The sequence below is a fragment of the Grammomys surdaster genome, unplaced genomic scaffold (assembly GCF_004785775.1).
Source record: "Grammomys surdaster isolate TR1022 unplaced genomic scaffold, NIH_TR_1.0 186, whole genome shotgun sequence".
Classification (NCBI taxonomy): domain Eukaryota; kingdom Metazoa; phylum Chordata; class Mammalia; order Rodentia; family Muridae; genus Grammomys; species Grammomys surdaster.
In genome coordinates this window covers 6,704,104-6,718,335 of record NW_021604631.1, presented here as the reverse complement: position 1 = coordinate 6,718,335, position 14,232 = coordinate 6,704,104, and the positions used below count along the sequence as shown (strand labels likewise).

At 47.3% G+C, this 14,232-nt stretch overlaps 1 protein-coding gene across 2 annotated transcripts in view; it reads right to left on the bottom strand.

Annotated features, from left to right (window-relative positions):
* Positions 1 to 1,941: 1,941 nt before the first annotated feature.
* Adck2 (aarF domain containing kinase 2) overlaps positions 1,942 to 14,232 on the bottom strand; it is a 14,407-nt gene continuing 2,116 nt past the window's right edge. Inside the window, exons 2-8 of one of the 2 annotated variants that reach the window (XM_028768448.1) lie at positions 13,407 to 13,553; positions 10,072 to 10,200; positions 8,973 to 9,068; positions 6,404 to 6,655; positions 4,846 to 4,974; positions 3,998 to 4,051; positions 1,942 to 3,241 (exon numbers count right to left, since the gene is read on the bottom strand). In XM_028768448.1, the coding sequence (XP_028624281.1) occupies positions 3,101 to 3,241; positions 3,998 to 4,051; positions 4,846 to 4,974; positions 6,404 to 6,655; positions 8,973 to 9,068; positions 10,072 to 10,200; positions 13,407 to 13,553 (948 nt within the window). In that variant the 3' untranslated portion in view covers positions 1,942 to 3,100. The remainder of the gene's footprint in view (positions 3,242 to 3,997; positions 4,052 to 4,845; positions 4,975 to 6,403; positions 6,656 to 8,972; positions 9,069 to 10,071; positions 10,201 to 13,406; positions 13,554 to 14,232) is intronic. The other variant, XM_028768449.1, reaches the window with a different exon arrangement.

The following is a 14,232-nucleotide window of genomic DNA, read 5'->3' as shown; positions in this document are numbered from 1 at the left end:
CTGTCCACCATTCCTTTTAATAGCTCATACAAACCACTAAGAGACGACAGTTCATGAATGGAGAGAGCACTTTTCAGTTCTTTCTGGAAAGCTCACTTCTCAAACCACATAACTATCTAGCTCTAGGCAAGACCACAGAACAAACACAGCTTACATTTCTAAGAGGTCAGAGAGTGCCCTGAGATGTTCAGTGTGTAAACAGGTTAGCCATGAACACCTGATAGCCTGGATTGTTACAGACATTTGAATCTATTTCTAGTTGTGGTGTGAATCGGCCCTTAGGACACACATTTTTTTTTTTTTTTTGGTTTTTTCGAGACAGGGTTTCTCTGTGTAGCCCTGGCTGTCCTGGAACTCACTCTGTAGACCAGGCTGACCTCGAACTCAGAAATCTGCCTGCCTCTGCCTCCCAAGTGCTGGTATTAAAGGGGTGCGCCGCCACCACCCGGCTAGGACACACATTTAATCCCTCTGGCTAGAACACAGACACACCCTTAGCACTCACCTTTAACCCCAAACGTGAAGGTAAAGTTAGCTTGTAGAAGGACGTGCCTGTGTTTGAAAGTGATGTCTAATTGAGTGGCAGACAAAGTGATGAATCAGAGAAAGATTTGACAGAATAAAATATGCCCAACTCTCACGAGAAGAGAGAGGGAAGGGAAGCTACTTAAAGGGGAGACAGCACAGGACAAAGAAGGTATAGTACAGAAATAGAGTAGAGTCCATGGAGAGCAGTACAGTGGAGGAGAGAGAGAGAGAGAGAGAGAGAGAGAGAGAGAGAGAGAGAGAGAGAGAGAGGAGCAGCACAAAGAGGGAAGAGGCAATTTTACCAGAGAGTTTTACAGAGACAGATTGAAAAGAGAACAAGCTAGACACAAGTAAAGACAGAACAAGCAAGAAAATGAGGAGGAAGCAGAAGTTAGAAACAATCGTTAGAGTTAGTCTGAAGTCAAGCAGAGCAATTCAGAGGCTGAGAGAAAAGCCTGGTTGAGTAAGCGTTTGAGCCAGAACAGCTGAGTTGAACTAACCAGCAAGAGTTTAGAAAATGGTAGAAAGGGTGAGCTTATTCAGCAGCAAGTCTCAGAGGCTGAAACCATTCTAGGCCCAGATTAGATTGTACAGAGGCTAGAAGCTTCCAGGACTAGGTTTAGGTTAGCAGACAGAGACTGTAAGCTTCCCAGACAACAATTACAACAAAATAATAAAATAATAAAAGTTATTTTTATAGGGTTGGGTTCTCCTCAGAATCCATGGTGGAAGGAGAAAACCAACACCTGACATTGTCCTCTGACCTCAACACCCACATGTACACATCACACACACACACAGAGAGAGAGAGAGAGAGAGAGAGAGAGAGAGAGGCTTAGAAATTGGGAGAAGGGCTTAGAAACTGGAAGGCATCTAGTCCAAACCCCAGCTGTGGCAATTAACCTTGTAAATTAGGACAAGTCATCTTTCTCCCCTGAACACCAAAGCCCTTCACCTGCACAAGTCACTTAAGAGATTATCAGGCACAGAGCTTGTTCTCAGGAAAATTCCTATTTCTTTGTTACTCTCTCCTTTCCTGTTATTAAAGTATTACAGGTAGGCTGAAGTTCATTCGCTCTTGAATGTGAGTGCTGTCTGCACATAACACAAGAGGGCATCAGATCCCACGTAGATGGTTGTGAGCCACCATGTGGGTGGTGGGAATTGAATGCAGGACTGCATTCAGCCACTGTAGTGTCTCTCCAGCCCTCACGCATCTTTCTTAGTAAGTCACAGAAAGGGGATGTCTGATAAAAGAGAAACAATGCTTACCTTATTTCCTAAAAGCTTGCTACATTCCCCACCCCCCAACAACGAGAGGAAGTTGTTGGCTCCACAGCAGTCACTGATGGGGTAGGTGGGGCTGAGGACTGAACCTGGAGCCGCAAACCTGGAAACTGAGCCTCCACTATGGACCTATACCACCAGCCTCGTTAGTTTATTTTAACATTGAAAAATACATTCAGGAAGAAATTACCAAATGTTAAAAATTGTCAAGAAGATAATTTGAACTCCATTAAAACTTGCCCAAATTGCCAATTACTATGCCTTCAAAATTTTCCTAGTATTAACAGTGCCCATATAAAACTTAAAATGACTTTCAACTTTTTGTCAAATCTAGACCTTTTTTATTTTTCACCCGGTATTTCAAGACAGGGTTCCTCTGTGTGGTCCAGGCAGTCCTGGAACTCACTCTGTAGACCTAGGTGGCCTCAAACCCAGAGATCTACCTGCCTTTGCCTCTCAAGCACTGGGATTAAAGGTGTGTGAAACCACTGCACAACTGTATACATAATTTTCAAAAACATTTTTGGAAATTGTGGTCTACAGGATTTTATGGCATTTTCTAACCTAAGTATAAAGGTAGGAACCACCAGCAAAAAGGACCTAGCAAAGAGTGCAGCGAGTAGAGAAAAAAGAAAAATCGGCAACAGGATGGCTGAACTGAAGGCATTTGATGCCAGGCCTGAAGCCCTGAGTCCAATCCCTAGAAATCCCTATGGTTCTCATCACCACAGCCCCTCCTCCTACATAAGTACATGTAATTTAAGAAAGGGAGAGAAAGAAGGAGGGAAGGAGGGAGGGAGGGAGGGAGGTACAAAGGACAGGTTGGAGAGATAGCTCAGTGGTTAGTAGAACTTTGCTGCTCTTCAGAGAACCTAAGTTCAGTTCCCAGCACTCACAACTGCCTATAACTCCAAAGGACTCAATGCTCAAGCCTGGCCTTCAGTAGGCATCTGCATACACATAGATACACTCAGACAGACAGACAGACAGACAGACAGACAGACAGGACACACATACTTTTAAGGAGAAGAAAACAGAAAAACAAAATAAGTAAATGTATTTTGTCTTCTTCTACAGACTAATTTTCCTGAAGTAGTGTCCCTGGCACCAGTTTCAACTTCCCTCCCTTTATACCCTAAAATAACCCAAAGTTTTTTAAACAGACTCTGAAGCTAGGTCACTGGGAAAGTGGTGGTGATTCTGCCACACATCCCAATTTTAGGTGTCTCAGCTGCCAAAGGACGGATCCTCGGGATCTGCCCTGACTGTGTGTGCACTGGCACGGTCACAGGAAGGATGCTGGCCCTTTGAGGAGGAAGGGCTTTGCTGCCTCTAGGATGTCCAGCGTGGGGTCCAGTGAGCGGCCAAGCCCCTCCAGCACCATGATGGCAACCACAATGGAGGCGAAGTTGCTCTCCAGCTTTACCTGGAACAGAAAAACAGCAGTTCTTCCCCGACCTCAGATGCAGCTGAGTGCCCTGGACAACCACATCTCTGAGGCTCGCTTGTGCTGTCCATGAGATCCTCTCATCTCCTCACCTCCCTCCCCGCAGTCAGGAGGGTATGCTAGGGCTACTAGTGGCACCCAGGACAAGGATACATCCCTTACCTAAGCACCATTAACAAAAGACAAGGAGGGAAAGAACAGAAATATCTGACTGGACACTTTCTGTTTGTTTTTTTTGTTGTTGTTGTCTTGGGTTTTGTTTTTTTGTTTTTTGGTTTTTTGTTGTTGTGTTTGTTTGTTTGTTTGTTTGTTTTTCCGAGACAGGGTTTCTCTGTATAGCCCTGGCTGTCCTGGAACTCACTCTGTAGACCAGGCTGGCCTCGAACTCAGAAATCCACCTGCCTCTGCCTCCCAAGTGCTGGGATTAAAGGCGTGCGCCACCACCGCCCGGCCAAGCTGGACACTTTCTACATCTAAAGATTACTGCACTTTGACTGCATAGATTGAGATATCCACAGACTTTCTACATCTAAAGATTACTGCACTTTGACTACATAGATTGAGATATCCACAGACTTTTTTCTGATGGGACCACAAGCCCACTGGGCCTGCATCAGAAGATAAGAAAACCACATTCACTATGCAAAAAAAGCTGAGGAACAGAGGGTTTACCCACTCCACTGCCTGTGCCCTACTCTACCATGTTCCCCAGACTTCCCTCTAACCACGCCTCACCTTATGCGTCATCAGTAGCTTAAAGACGCTGGCCAGGAGACTGGAAACATGAAGCTGCAAAACAAAAGGTCCCGGTAGAATCCCAGAAACATCTCTTCCCCTTCCAGGCTCCTGTCCTTTGACACTTACCACTCCCCACTGCTACACTCACAAGTGTGCACACATACTACCCAACAAATATCAAAAAGGAATTTACCAATAGAGGCCCCACTCCCACCTCAAGTTTCGAGTCACAAATGCCCGAAGAGGAAACCTCAGAGTCATGTCCACCCATGCTTCTCCCCCTCCCTTGCCACACTCAGATCTTCCGTGAGGAAGCACACTAGGGTGTATCTAGGCAACAGAGACAGAGGCTTGCCTGGTATATGCACACATGCGTGTGCGTACATGCGTGTGTGCACATGAATGCACATGTGATTTGGGTTTTTTGGGTTTTTTGGTTTTTGGTTTTTCGAAACAGGGTTTCTCTGTGTAGCCCTGGCTGTTCTGGAACTCACTCTGTAGACCAGGCTGGCCTCGAACTCAGAAATCCGCCTGCCTCTGCCTCCCAAGTGCTGGGATTAAAATAAAATCTTAAAAAAAAAAAAAACCTACTTCTGGCTGGGCAAAGGTGATGCAAGCCTTTAATCCCAGCACTTGGGAGGCAGAGGCAGGTGGATCTCTTGAGTTTGAGGCCAGCCTGTCCAACAGATCAAGTTCCAGGACAACCAGGACTACTCAGAGAAAATCAAAACAAAAAAACAAACAAACAAAAACATACTTCCTTGTAAACTCCCCACAAAGGCCATCCCTCATCGCCCCTTATTCCTGCTTAAGAGCAGCTCTGACCAATCACACACCCTCCCTACCTTTTCCAGTGTGACGATGTTCTTCCGGGCCTGGGTCACCAGTGTAGCCATCTCAGCCTTAAACCTTTCCACATCTTTGCACTCATTGGCCTGGGCATGATGCAGCATGAGCTCAGCCACTCTGTGGCCCTGGAGGGTGCAAAGGAAAGCGGCCTTGTAGAGCAGAGCAAGCATGCGGCGTGCTCTTAGCTCTCAGTTGCTTCCACCTGGGTTTTCTACAGCCCAGTTCTCGTGCCCCAGTCCCTTTCAGCTGCTACCGTCCACTAGGCCCTTTTAAGATTTTAAGGACTCTGCTAAAACAATGATGCAGATTTCTCCCTCTTACAGGGAGTACTTCCATGACCATGATGACCACTGACCCAGTTGGAGCCACCAGGCCCTACAAGCTAGGCTGGAGGGGGTGAGCTTTCCTGCTCCCTTTGAGGCAGACTTGTCCCCAGATCCCTGATTCCCTCCAACCAAAGCACCCACAGTCTCTCGGGACACAGACTCCACAGCCCTTCCCTGGTGATCCCCACACATATTGCACCCCATTGTCTAAGGAAGATGGCCCCACACATACTGTACCCCATTGTTTAAGCAGGAGGCACATTCAAACGGGCTTCATGCTACAGCTTTACTTGGCTTCTTCAAAAAGCCAATCAGGGATGCCCCTGAATCCTGCTTCTCTTAAAAACAGCTCTCTAGCTGCGAGTACTGGAGCACATCATAATTCCAGTGCTCTAAGGCAGAGGCAGGTGGATCCTTGTCAGTTAAAAGTCAGGTCCTGTTTCTAAAAAGGCCCTCTTTTTTTTTTTCTCCAGAGTTTTGTCACAGGAAACTTCTATACTGTGCAGTCAGAAGTGTCTTCCCATCCTACAACACATCATCTGAGCTTCACAGAAGCTCTGTCTAACTTTGTGTGCTCTAGTAACTTCCAACCTCCAAAGCCCCTCAGAGTGTTTGGGGGAAGCTACTCACACCCACACCACAAAAGCCAACCATCTTGCCCCACATGGAGTACATGTTCTCTGTGACGTGGATCCTTCCCACCCTTTACTTTGCAGCAAAGATCACAGATGAAAGACAGCCATTGTTTGATCAAAAAGCTAGAGCGGCCAGTGAGATGGCTCAGTGGATGGAGGTGCTTGCCACCTAAGCCCGATGCCCTGAGTTCAATTTCTGAAGTGCAGGGCTACAGGACAGAACTGACTCCCAAAAGCCTTCCTCTGCCCATCACATGCTCATCATGTCTTGTGTGCACCTGTACTCACACCTCACATATAAAATAATCAATAATCTTTAAAAATAATCTTCCTGTCACTGCCATGCCAACAAATTTGCTGACAGAATGAGAGAAGTTACAGTTGCAAAATACATGAAAGAACGCCTTCCTAACTATGGGTTCCAACCTCAAGCTGTCAAGCCAGAGGGCCAGCACATTGTCCATGCCCACACCTGTTCCACTCGAATCTAACCACAGCATTCTGGCAACCGTGGGCTTTCGCCAGTGACACAGGATGAGGAGCAATACATTCAGTTCCCAAGAGCCTAAAAGCCCAATCCCAGTGGGTCTTACCTGCCCCATCACTACAGCCTGGAAAACTGCCCGGAAATTCCTCAGGTCAGAAGCCTGCAATTTTGCCACAATGCCAGCATCCAACAACACCAGGCGCAATGGGCACAGGGCAGGTGCTATGGTAGCCACCAGTGTGTCACAGACATTCACCTGCTGCTGTTGCATCTCCAGGCTTGGGGACACTCCATCAGCACCCTGGACCAGGATGTTTCCAGGGTGTAGGTCTCCATGCACAAAGTTATCCACAAATATCTGGAAGAGACTGTACATTCAGGTCTGTGTCAACCCTCCCACACTAACATCACTGGAATACCTGCAGAAAAAGTTTTAGGGGACAGTGGGCTGCCTGTGTCAAGGCAAAGAGGTGGGCATTTCACAAAGCCCTTGCTGCTGGATGCTGTAAAACAAGAATTTGGGCAGGAAATTTTGATTACAATTGGTTTGGGTTTTAATTTTATGAGACAGGTCTTGTGTCACCAAGCCTGACCCTCATCTTCTGATAGATCTTCCTGTCTCTACCTCTCAAGTGCTAGAATTATAAGGGCAGAGAATTCAGAGTCCTGCCCCCAGGCAGTAGGTAACAGAACTAACATCTGGATTCAGATAATACCAGATCTACTGGTAGATCACCTGGGTAGACCAGATAGCTCAAATGTGCCTCCAATGCCTGAAATGACAATGTGATTCAGACAATACAAGGCAGCTCTCCCGACCCTCCTGACTTCCTTCTCAGAACCGAAGCAACAATTTCAAACCTCCCTGTCTCCTCTGCATCCCATCCCATTGGTAGACAACCTCAACTCTTGACTCGCCAGTCAAGAAGCCTCTGAATGCCTCTCCACTCACTTTCCCTGCCCTTTATCAGCAGGCTTCTCAGTTCATCATTGGGTGCCAAGTGCTATCCTATGTGTCCTGAGTATTTGGGAGCATCCACAGCCTTCTTTTACATACCTGGTTCAAGACACATCCCAGACTCAGCTCTGACCACTAATTATGTCACCAAATATAACAGGTATTTCCTGGTGGTTCAAGGTGCACTGAAGTACCCTGCTGCAGCCTTAGGGAAACAAAAATCCTTGTGATGAGACCAGATGCCTGCTACTTATCCCCCCTCATCCTGATGTACAGGAATGAGAAAAGCTCACTGAGGGCTTCTAAGATGAGGAGGTCCAAATATATTACAGAATCAACATAAGCCCAGTGTGCCTGTGCTCAGGCCATAATCCTATCATCCCAGCATGGCAGTGCACTCAGGCCATAGCCCTGTAATCCTAGCATTGGAGAGGTAGAGAAACTAGAATTAGGAGTTCCAAAGTCACCGCTACAGAGCAAGTTCAAGCCCAGGCTTGGCTACATGAGACCCTGTCTCAAAAAAGAAAAAAAAGAAGACTCACCATTTGCCTCTGGACTCCCCCACAACTCACCTCCTGCCTCATGTCACTCTGCCAACCCAACTCCACCCTGAAGTCACCATTGTCATGACTAATATATATGCCTCATACTCCTCCACTGTCTGATCTCTATTAAAGAATGATATTTTAAAATTCATTAAGGGGCCAGGAAGCTAGCTCGGTAAGTAAAGGTACTTGCCACCAGGCCTGATCACCTAAGTTTGAGCCATGTTTGAGCCTACATGATGGACAGAGAGGACTGCCTCCTACAAGTAGTCCTGTGGCTCCTGTGTGCATGCCATGTGACATGTGCAGGCTCACAAATATGCAAACACACTAAAAGTAACTTTGTTTTTTTAAATAAAAGTTTGGAGCTGGAAAGACGGCTCAATGGTTAAGAGCACTGGCTACTCTTCCAGAGGACCTGAGTTAGACCTCCATCACCAGCATGGGAGCTCACAACCATCTGTAACTCCAGTTCCAGGTTACCTAACGCCCTTCTCTGGGTACCAGACAAACTTAAAAATTAAAACATTTTAATAAATTGAAAATCATGCAAATTTAAAACTTCACTAAAGATGGCGTACTTGCCTTGGCACAGGCTGTTGTCTCTAGACAAGTCCACCATTCGTCTTACCATGGTTGACACAGGCTCCCCACCCCAACCCTCGCTGACGTGGAGCTACTTCCTGAATGAAACCATGGGTCCAAACAAGGTCCCTTCAAGCTAATCTTCGGGCACTGGCCCATGATGCCATGTGCTTCCTCCTCGCTAGTTTACCCAGTGAATACTGGGGCCGGGTCTGGTTAACACTTAATTCAGCACTTAGCAGGTGCTCCACAAGTACTGGAAGAATGAATAAAACAGTACCTAACATGCAGCACCATGGTCTAAACTGTGTGCTTACCACTCTTCGACAGCACACAGAATGCACATCACAGAGCAAGGACTCAGCACAAGCTGTGGGTCACAGAGGCGTCCAAGGAGGGGCTCCACTCAGCTGATGTTCCTGACCTGCAGCTCTCTGCTTGGCTGGCCCTTGCAGCTCATGCCCAGCAGAGACCCTTAAACACTCTGCCTGGGTCCTGAGCCTTAGGACCCAGATAGACCCTGAAACTTTCCCTTCTGCACTCTGGCCATGTCCTGAGCCTTGGCACCCAGGAAGCCCCCTGCTCACCATCTTCAAAAGCATGTTGATCCCCAGCTGTGCGATCTTCCTCTTCAAGTCGGTTGGAATTCCTGCCTGCTGGTAGCTGGACACTGGAACACTCTCCTTAAAGACAGCAGGGAGAGATCTTTATCCAGACAGCTGTCCCACCTCCTCTCCTGGCCAGGTCACACATCTGTGCTGTCTTCCTGTTTGTTACTCACACATTGGTTTTAATCTATTTATATCCCTTCATATACTTCTCAAAAGAAATGCCCAAGGGTTGGCAGCCATCAACTCTGCTACTAAGAGGAAAGAGATGCTTGAGGCCCTGGGGAAGACAGGACCAGGTGCTGACAGTCAGCCAGGAGCTGGGCCTGGTGGCACAAGCCTGTAACCCCAGCCCTGGGAGGCAGAAGCAGAGGCAGGAAGAACAGGAGTTTAAGGTCATTGTTGGCTACATAGAAAATTTGAGGCCAACCTGGGATGAGTAAGACTGTCTCAAAACCAAATAAAACAAGAAAATAATAACCCAACAGAGACATGAGCTGGGGCAGGGGAAGCTCAAGCAGGGAAAGGGGAAGGGCAGTGAGAAGAATGAGCAACTAGCAAATCAACAGTTGGCTCAGTTGTCAAGGCAACCCACTGCGATGGAGCGTAACAGAACAGCTCAAAGTCTAAGAACAGGCCCAGAGTTACACAGCTAGGAAACATGTCCCTGGACATCACATTACCATTCGATAGAGGACAGCTAAGGTAAATATACTCTCTCTGGGTCAAATGTGTCACTTTTCAATGTGTCACTTACTCCTGGGACAGCACCATGAGTTAAGTCACCAGCTAATAAGCCAGCAGAGTAGATTTTCAGTCTGAGGCTTCGGTCTGAGGCTACCTGCAGCTCTCGGGACCAGCTCACCCCACGTCCTCACCTGGTCCTCCCAGGCTTCGGGTGTACAGTAGACTGGGTTTTTACAGTGTTGATAATGGACCCAGGGCCTTGCATGTGCGGACCAAACCCTCTACCACTCCCAACCTCCTCCCAGTTTTACCAAGAACCACATCTTCTCTCCAGCCTGAAGCCTCTGTGGGAACAGCCAGTTATGGGTAACAAGCAGAAGCAAGTTCTTACTTCGTACGTTTCCACCAGGATATCCCTAGTGATGAGGGGGTGCAGTGGGGTGGGGAATCTCACAGACGTCATGTCCTGGAAGTTGTGCTGAAAGTGTTCCAGATTCTGAGCTTCATAGCGCAGGTCTATCTGCAGGGATGGTGGGGAAAGACGAGAGTTAGTATGGATGCATGGAGGACTTCAAGACGCCAGGGGGACCAGGTCGGCTTCCTTCTGCACCGGCTTCCCTGGCCCCTACAGAATACCAGGAACCTCAGAGAAGACACACCGGGCAGCTCAGAGCTACCACAGAAGGCGCTAACATCCACTGTGCACATGAGCCTTTGATGTCATCAGATATCAGACATCAGATCCTTTGGTAACATTTGGGTCCCCTTCCCACCAACCAAAGGACACCCTGCTCCATCTCCCAAGATCTGACTCATGGCCCTCGTGAGTGGCCCAGTGCCCAGCTAGTCTATCCCTGTTCCCCTCTCCTTCCATTATGATCAACGTGCTAGAGCCACTCCCACGTGGGGATGGCCTTGCCCTCCACCCACTGGGGCAACCGCTACGGCTGAATGCCCAACCCCATTTTTATTTTACTGAAGTTCCCAACTTACATCCTAATCTGTTTGACTATATCCATGCCATGGGAATGGTGATATCCACACTCTCTAGATGTTTTTTTAATTTATTGATATGTGTGTTTTGTGTGCATATATGTATGTTACCACATGTGTGCCCGTTGTCCATGGGAGTCAGAAGAGGCTGCAGTGGAGTCACAGAAGGCAGTGAGCCACCGTGGGCTTGGGGGTAGTTGTCTGCAAGAGCAGCAGGTGCTCTAAGCACTGAGCCATCTCTCCAGCTCTTCAGAACGACATCTAGGTGGCTGGAGATTTGGCTCCTGCACCTCTCTAGATCCTCCTCTTTTGGTGACCCCCACCTTGCTCTACCATCCCAAATCCAGCCTCGCTCAAGTCTTACAGAGTGCTGGACACTCAGACCGCCTGACCTGACACTCCTCAATCCTGAGAGTCTGTAATAACAACGACGACATGACCATACAAATGACCAGAGACTGACCGCAGACACACACACCCAGCCTGCCAGGTGCTGGGGCTGGTGAGGGTCAGAGCTAGCGGGAAAGGCTGGTTTGAGACAAATGGGTAAGTATAGAGATGAGAGTTTCAGCGGTGGGACGCTGATGTCTTTCAGGCTTCTAACGGGAGCTGAAGCTCAGATGGGAGGTGAAGCCAAGAGTCAAAATAAAGAGATAGTGGCGAGACTAGAAGCTACTTTCTCTGTAATCTCTTTTATCAAACTTGCTATACTCCAGAACAGAAACCAAGCTCTTCCCCCTAGTCTGAATGCCATACCACCCCTCCACATATATACACATACACACATACACACACACAAACACACACACATACATTCCCCCACAAATCACTATGTTCAAACGCTAGCTTCCAAGGACACAGTATAACCAATCAGGACTTTGCACAGAGTGATTAGGTCTTGAGTAGAGCTCTGTCGTGTCCTTACATAAGAGACCTGAGATGCTAGCCCCTTCTACCATATGAAGACATCCATGAACCAGAATCTCTCTTGGCCCTGGGCCTAGTCTCCAGAACTGTAGGCAAAAATTCCCAGTTGTGCTACTTATTCCAACAGCCCAAATATTTTCTTTATTGTATTGTCTAGATATTTTACTGTCTCTGTTTTTTGAAACAGTGCCTGCTGCCTGGAACTCATTTGTATCAGGCTGGACTTGAATTCATGGACATCTGCCTCCTCTATCTCCTGAGTGCTGAGATTACAGGCCTGAGCCACATCAGGTACCCAAATACTTTCTAAACATTAAAATAAAGTGCCTAGAAGCTGAAAAGGATGGAAGCTAAAATGCTTCAATCAGAGGCTATAAATTAAGTCTTGGTACACAGCTTCTGAAACCCTACCCATACCTAAGCCACCCAACAGGGAGCCAGATGCTCTGAAGGCCCAGATACCTCCAACTTAGTTTACTAAGTCTGGCTACTTATGCAAATGTCCCCAAATGTCTCCAACAGGGAGGAGGTCCTTGTCTACTCAATTAGCTCTGAAAACAAAGGTGAGTGCTCTTGTCTTAGAGGTCAATCCACTGAAGGCAGCAGAGTTAATAAGATCCATTTAGTTTCACTTTGCCTGCAGGCACAAGGGGAGACTGTGTTTCCCAAGGGCTCTGGGAGATCTGGTTGTTAAACTGGAAGGAAGAGATGTTTCTCACTTCCTGGCCTACCCATAAGATAATCTCTTACATCTTCCATGTCATCGCCATTCCAAACTATGTTGGAGACAGTGAGAGGAGATGGCTTAGATGTACCAGACCTGCATTCTATATCGCAAAAAGGAATCTCTATGTCCCCGGTATTAACAGCTTCACAGGTTCGCAACATTAGATGCTGCGCTCTCTCTGCCTTCGTTCAGATGCTACGGAGAAGTACAAGGTTGATAACTGGACACTAGATAGACTTGGTGTTTCTCAACTACCCAAGCCCAGATATCCAGAGAATGAGGGAAGAGCAAGGCCAGAGAGGGGCAAGCCTCAAAAATACAGCTAACGGGCTGACCCTCAGAGGGGCAAGGCTAAGCTCTGGATAAATGACTGTTTCTCACTCCCAACCCTCCCCACAGAGCCTGCTAACTGGAGAAAATATGTAAGGCAGGTCTTTTTTTTTTTTTTTTAAGGATATTAAATCTATTATCTTTTCAAATCACAGGCTCTCTACATAAAGCACAATTTAAAGATTCAACTCTAGGCCAGTAAAATGCCTCACTGGGTAAAAACACTTGGTGCCATGGGCGCCCCAGCCTCAAGGACCCACGCTGTGGAACGGGAGGACTGACTCCCCAAAGGTATCCTGTGACTTATATACACATGCCGTGGCATGACCATGGCTACCCATCACCACATACCCAACAAAAAAATAAAATGTACGACAGAAAATGTTACGGTTCAATTTTTGTCTCTATTCATTGGCTTTTGTGGTGACAAGCGGCACAGGCTCTGTTTTCCCAGGTGTAATGGCAGTGCCAATTTTGCAAAGAAAACGGGTCCTAATACTACTTCAAAGCAGAGCTCCCCTCTTCCCTCAGGTTACCTGAATATATGCAAGAAATAGCCTAGCTGCATGCCGCTGGTGGACGGAACTAGTTCTTGTTTGAACCGATAGCGTTACCCACCTTGACTAACAGATCACGTTCTGCACAACATGCTGGGAAACTACCTACTCACTCATCATGCGCCTGGTTCATAAGCGACTGCTAACGGCAAGAGCTATGTTAGGTGCTTTTTATAGCTGAGAAGGATTCACCTGTTGGACCATTAGCTTCTCAAATTCCTCCACGATCTCAGGCAAGCTAAGCCATTTGACTCCTGGTAAAAGCCCCAGGGCTTTGCTGCCGATCCTCATCAGCAGTAAATCCATTTGTACCTGAGAGAGTAGGCCTGGGTGTAACACCTGCCAGAAAGAACCAGGAGACAAGACAGGGGATCAGGAGGAAACATCTCACGTAGGCTCCCCACGTTCTAAACAGCCAGAGTGCTTCTCATCAGAACAAAGGGAAGTAACCCAATACCCATGATGCTATTGGGTCCCCCCTCCTCAGAAGTAGCAAAACCCAAGTCTTTTTTTTTTCCTCCTTCAGACTATTCACACCACTGCTCCCTGAAGTCCAGAAATGAAATCAGGCCCTACTGTGGAGGAATACACCTTGAATCCCGGCACTCAAGAGGCAGAGGCAGGCAGGCAGATCTCTGTGGGTTTGAGGTCAGCCTGGTCTACATAGTAAGCTCCAGGACACCCAAGGGGCTACACATAGTATAAATCTACCTCCAAAAAAAACAAAGAAAGAAAGAAAGAAAGAGAGAAAGAAAGAAAGAAAGAAAGAAAGAAAGAAAGAGAGAGAGAGAAGAAAAAAGAAGGAAAGAAAAGAAAGAACAAACTTGAGCTGAAAAGCCTAGTGGTTCCTGCAATCCCTGCTACTTGGGAGAGCAATTAACATAGCAAGGCCTTGTATACAAATAAAGGCAGAATGAGGCCTAGCAATAAACCTCAGTGGTCGAGAGCTTGCCTAACATGTGTGAACAAAGTTTGTCTGTCCCTTAGGTTCAATCCTCACTGAGAGACAGAGGAGGGG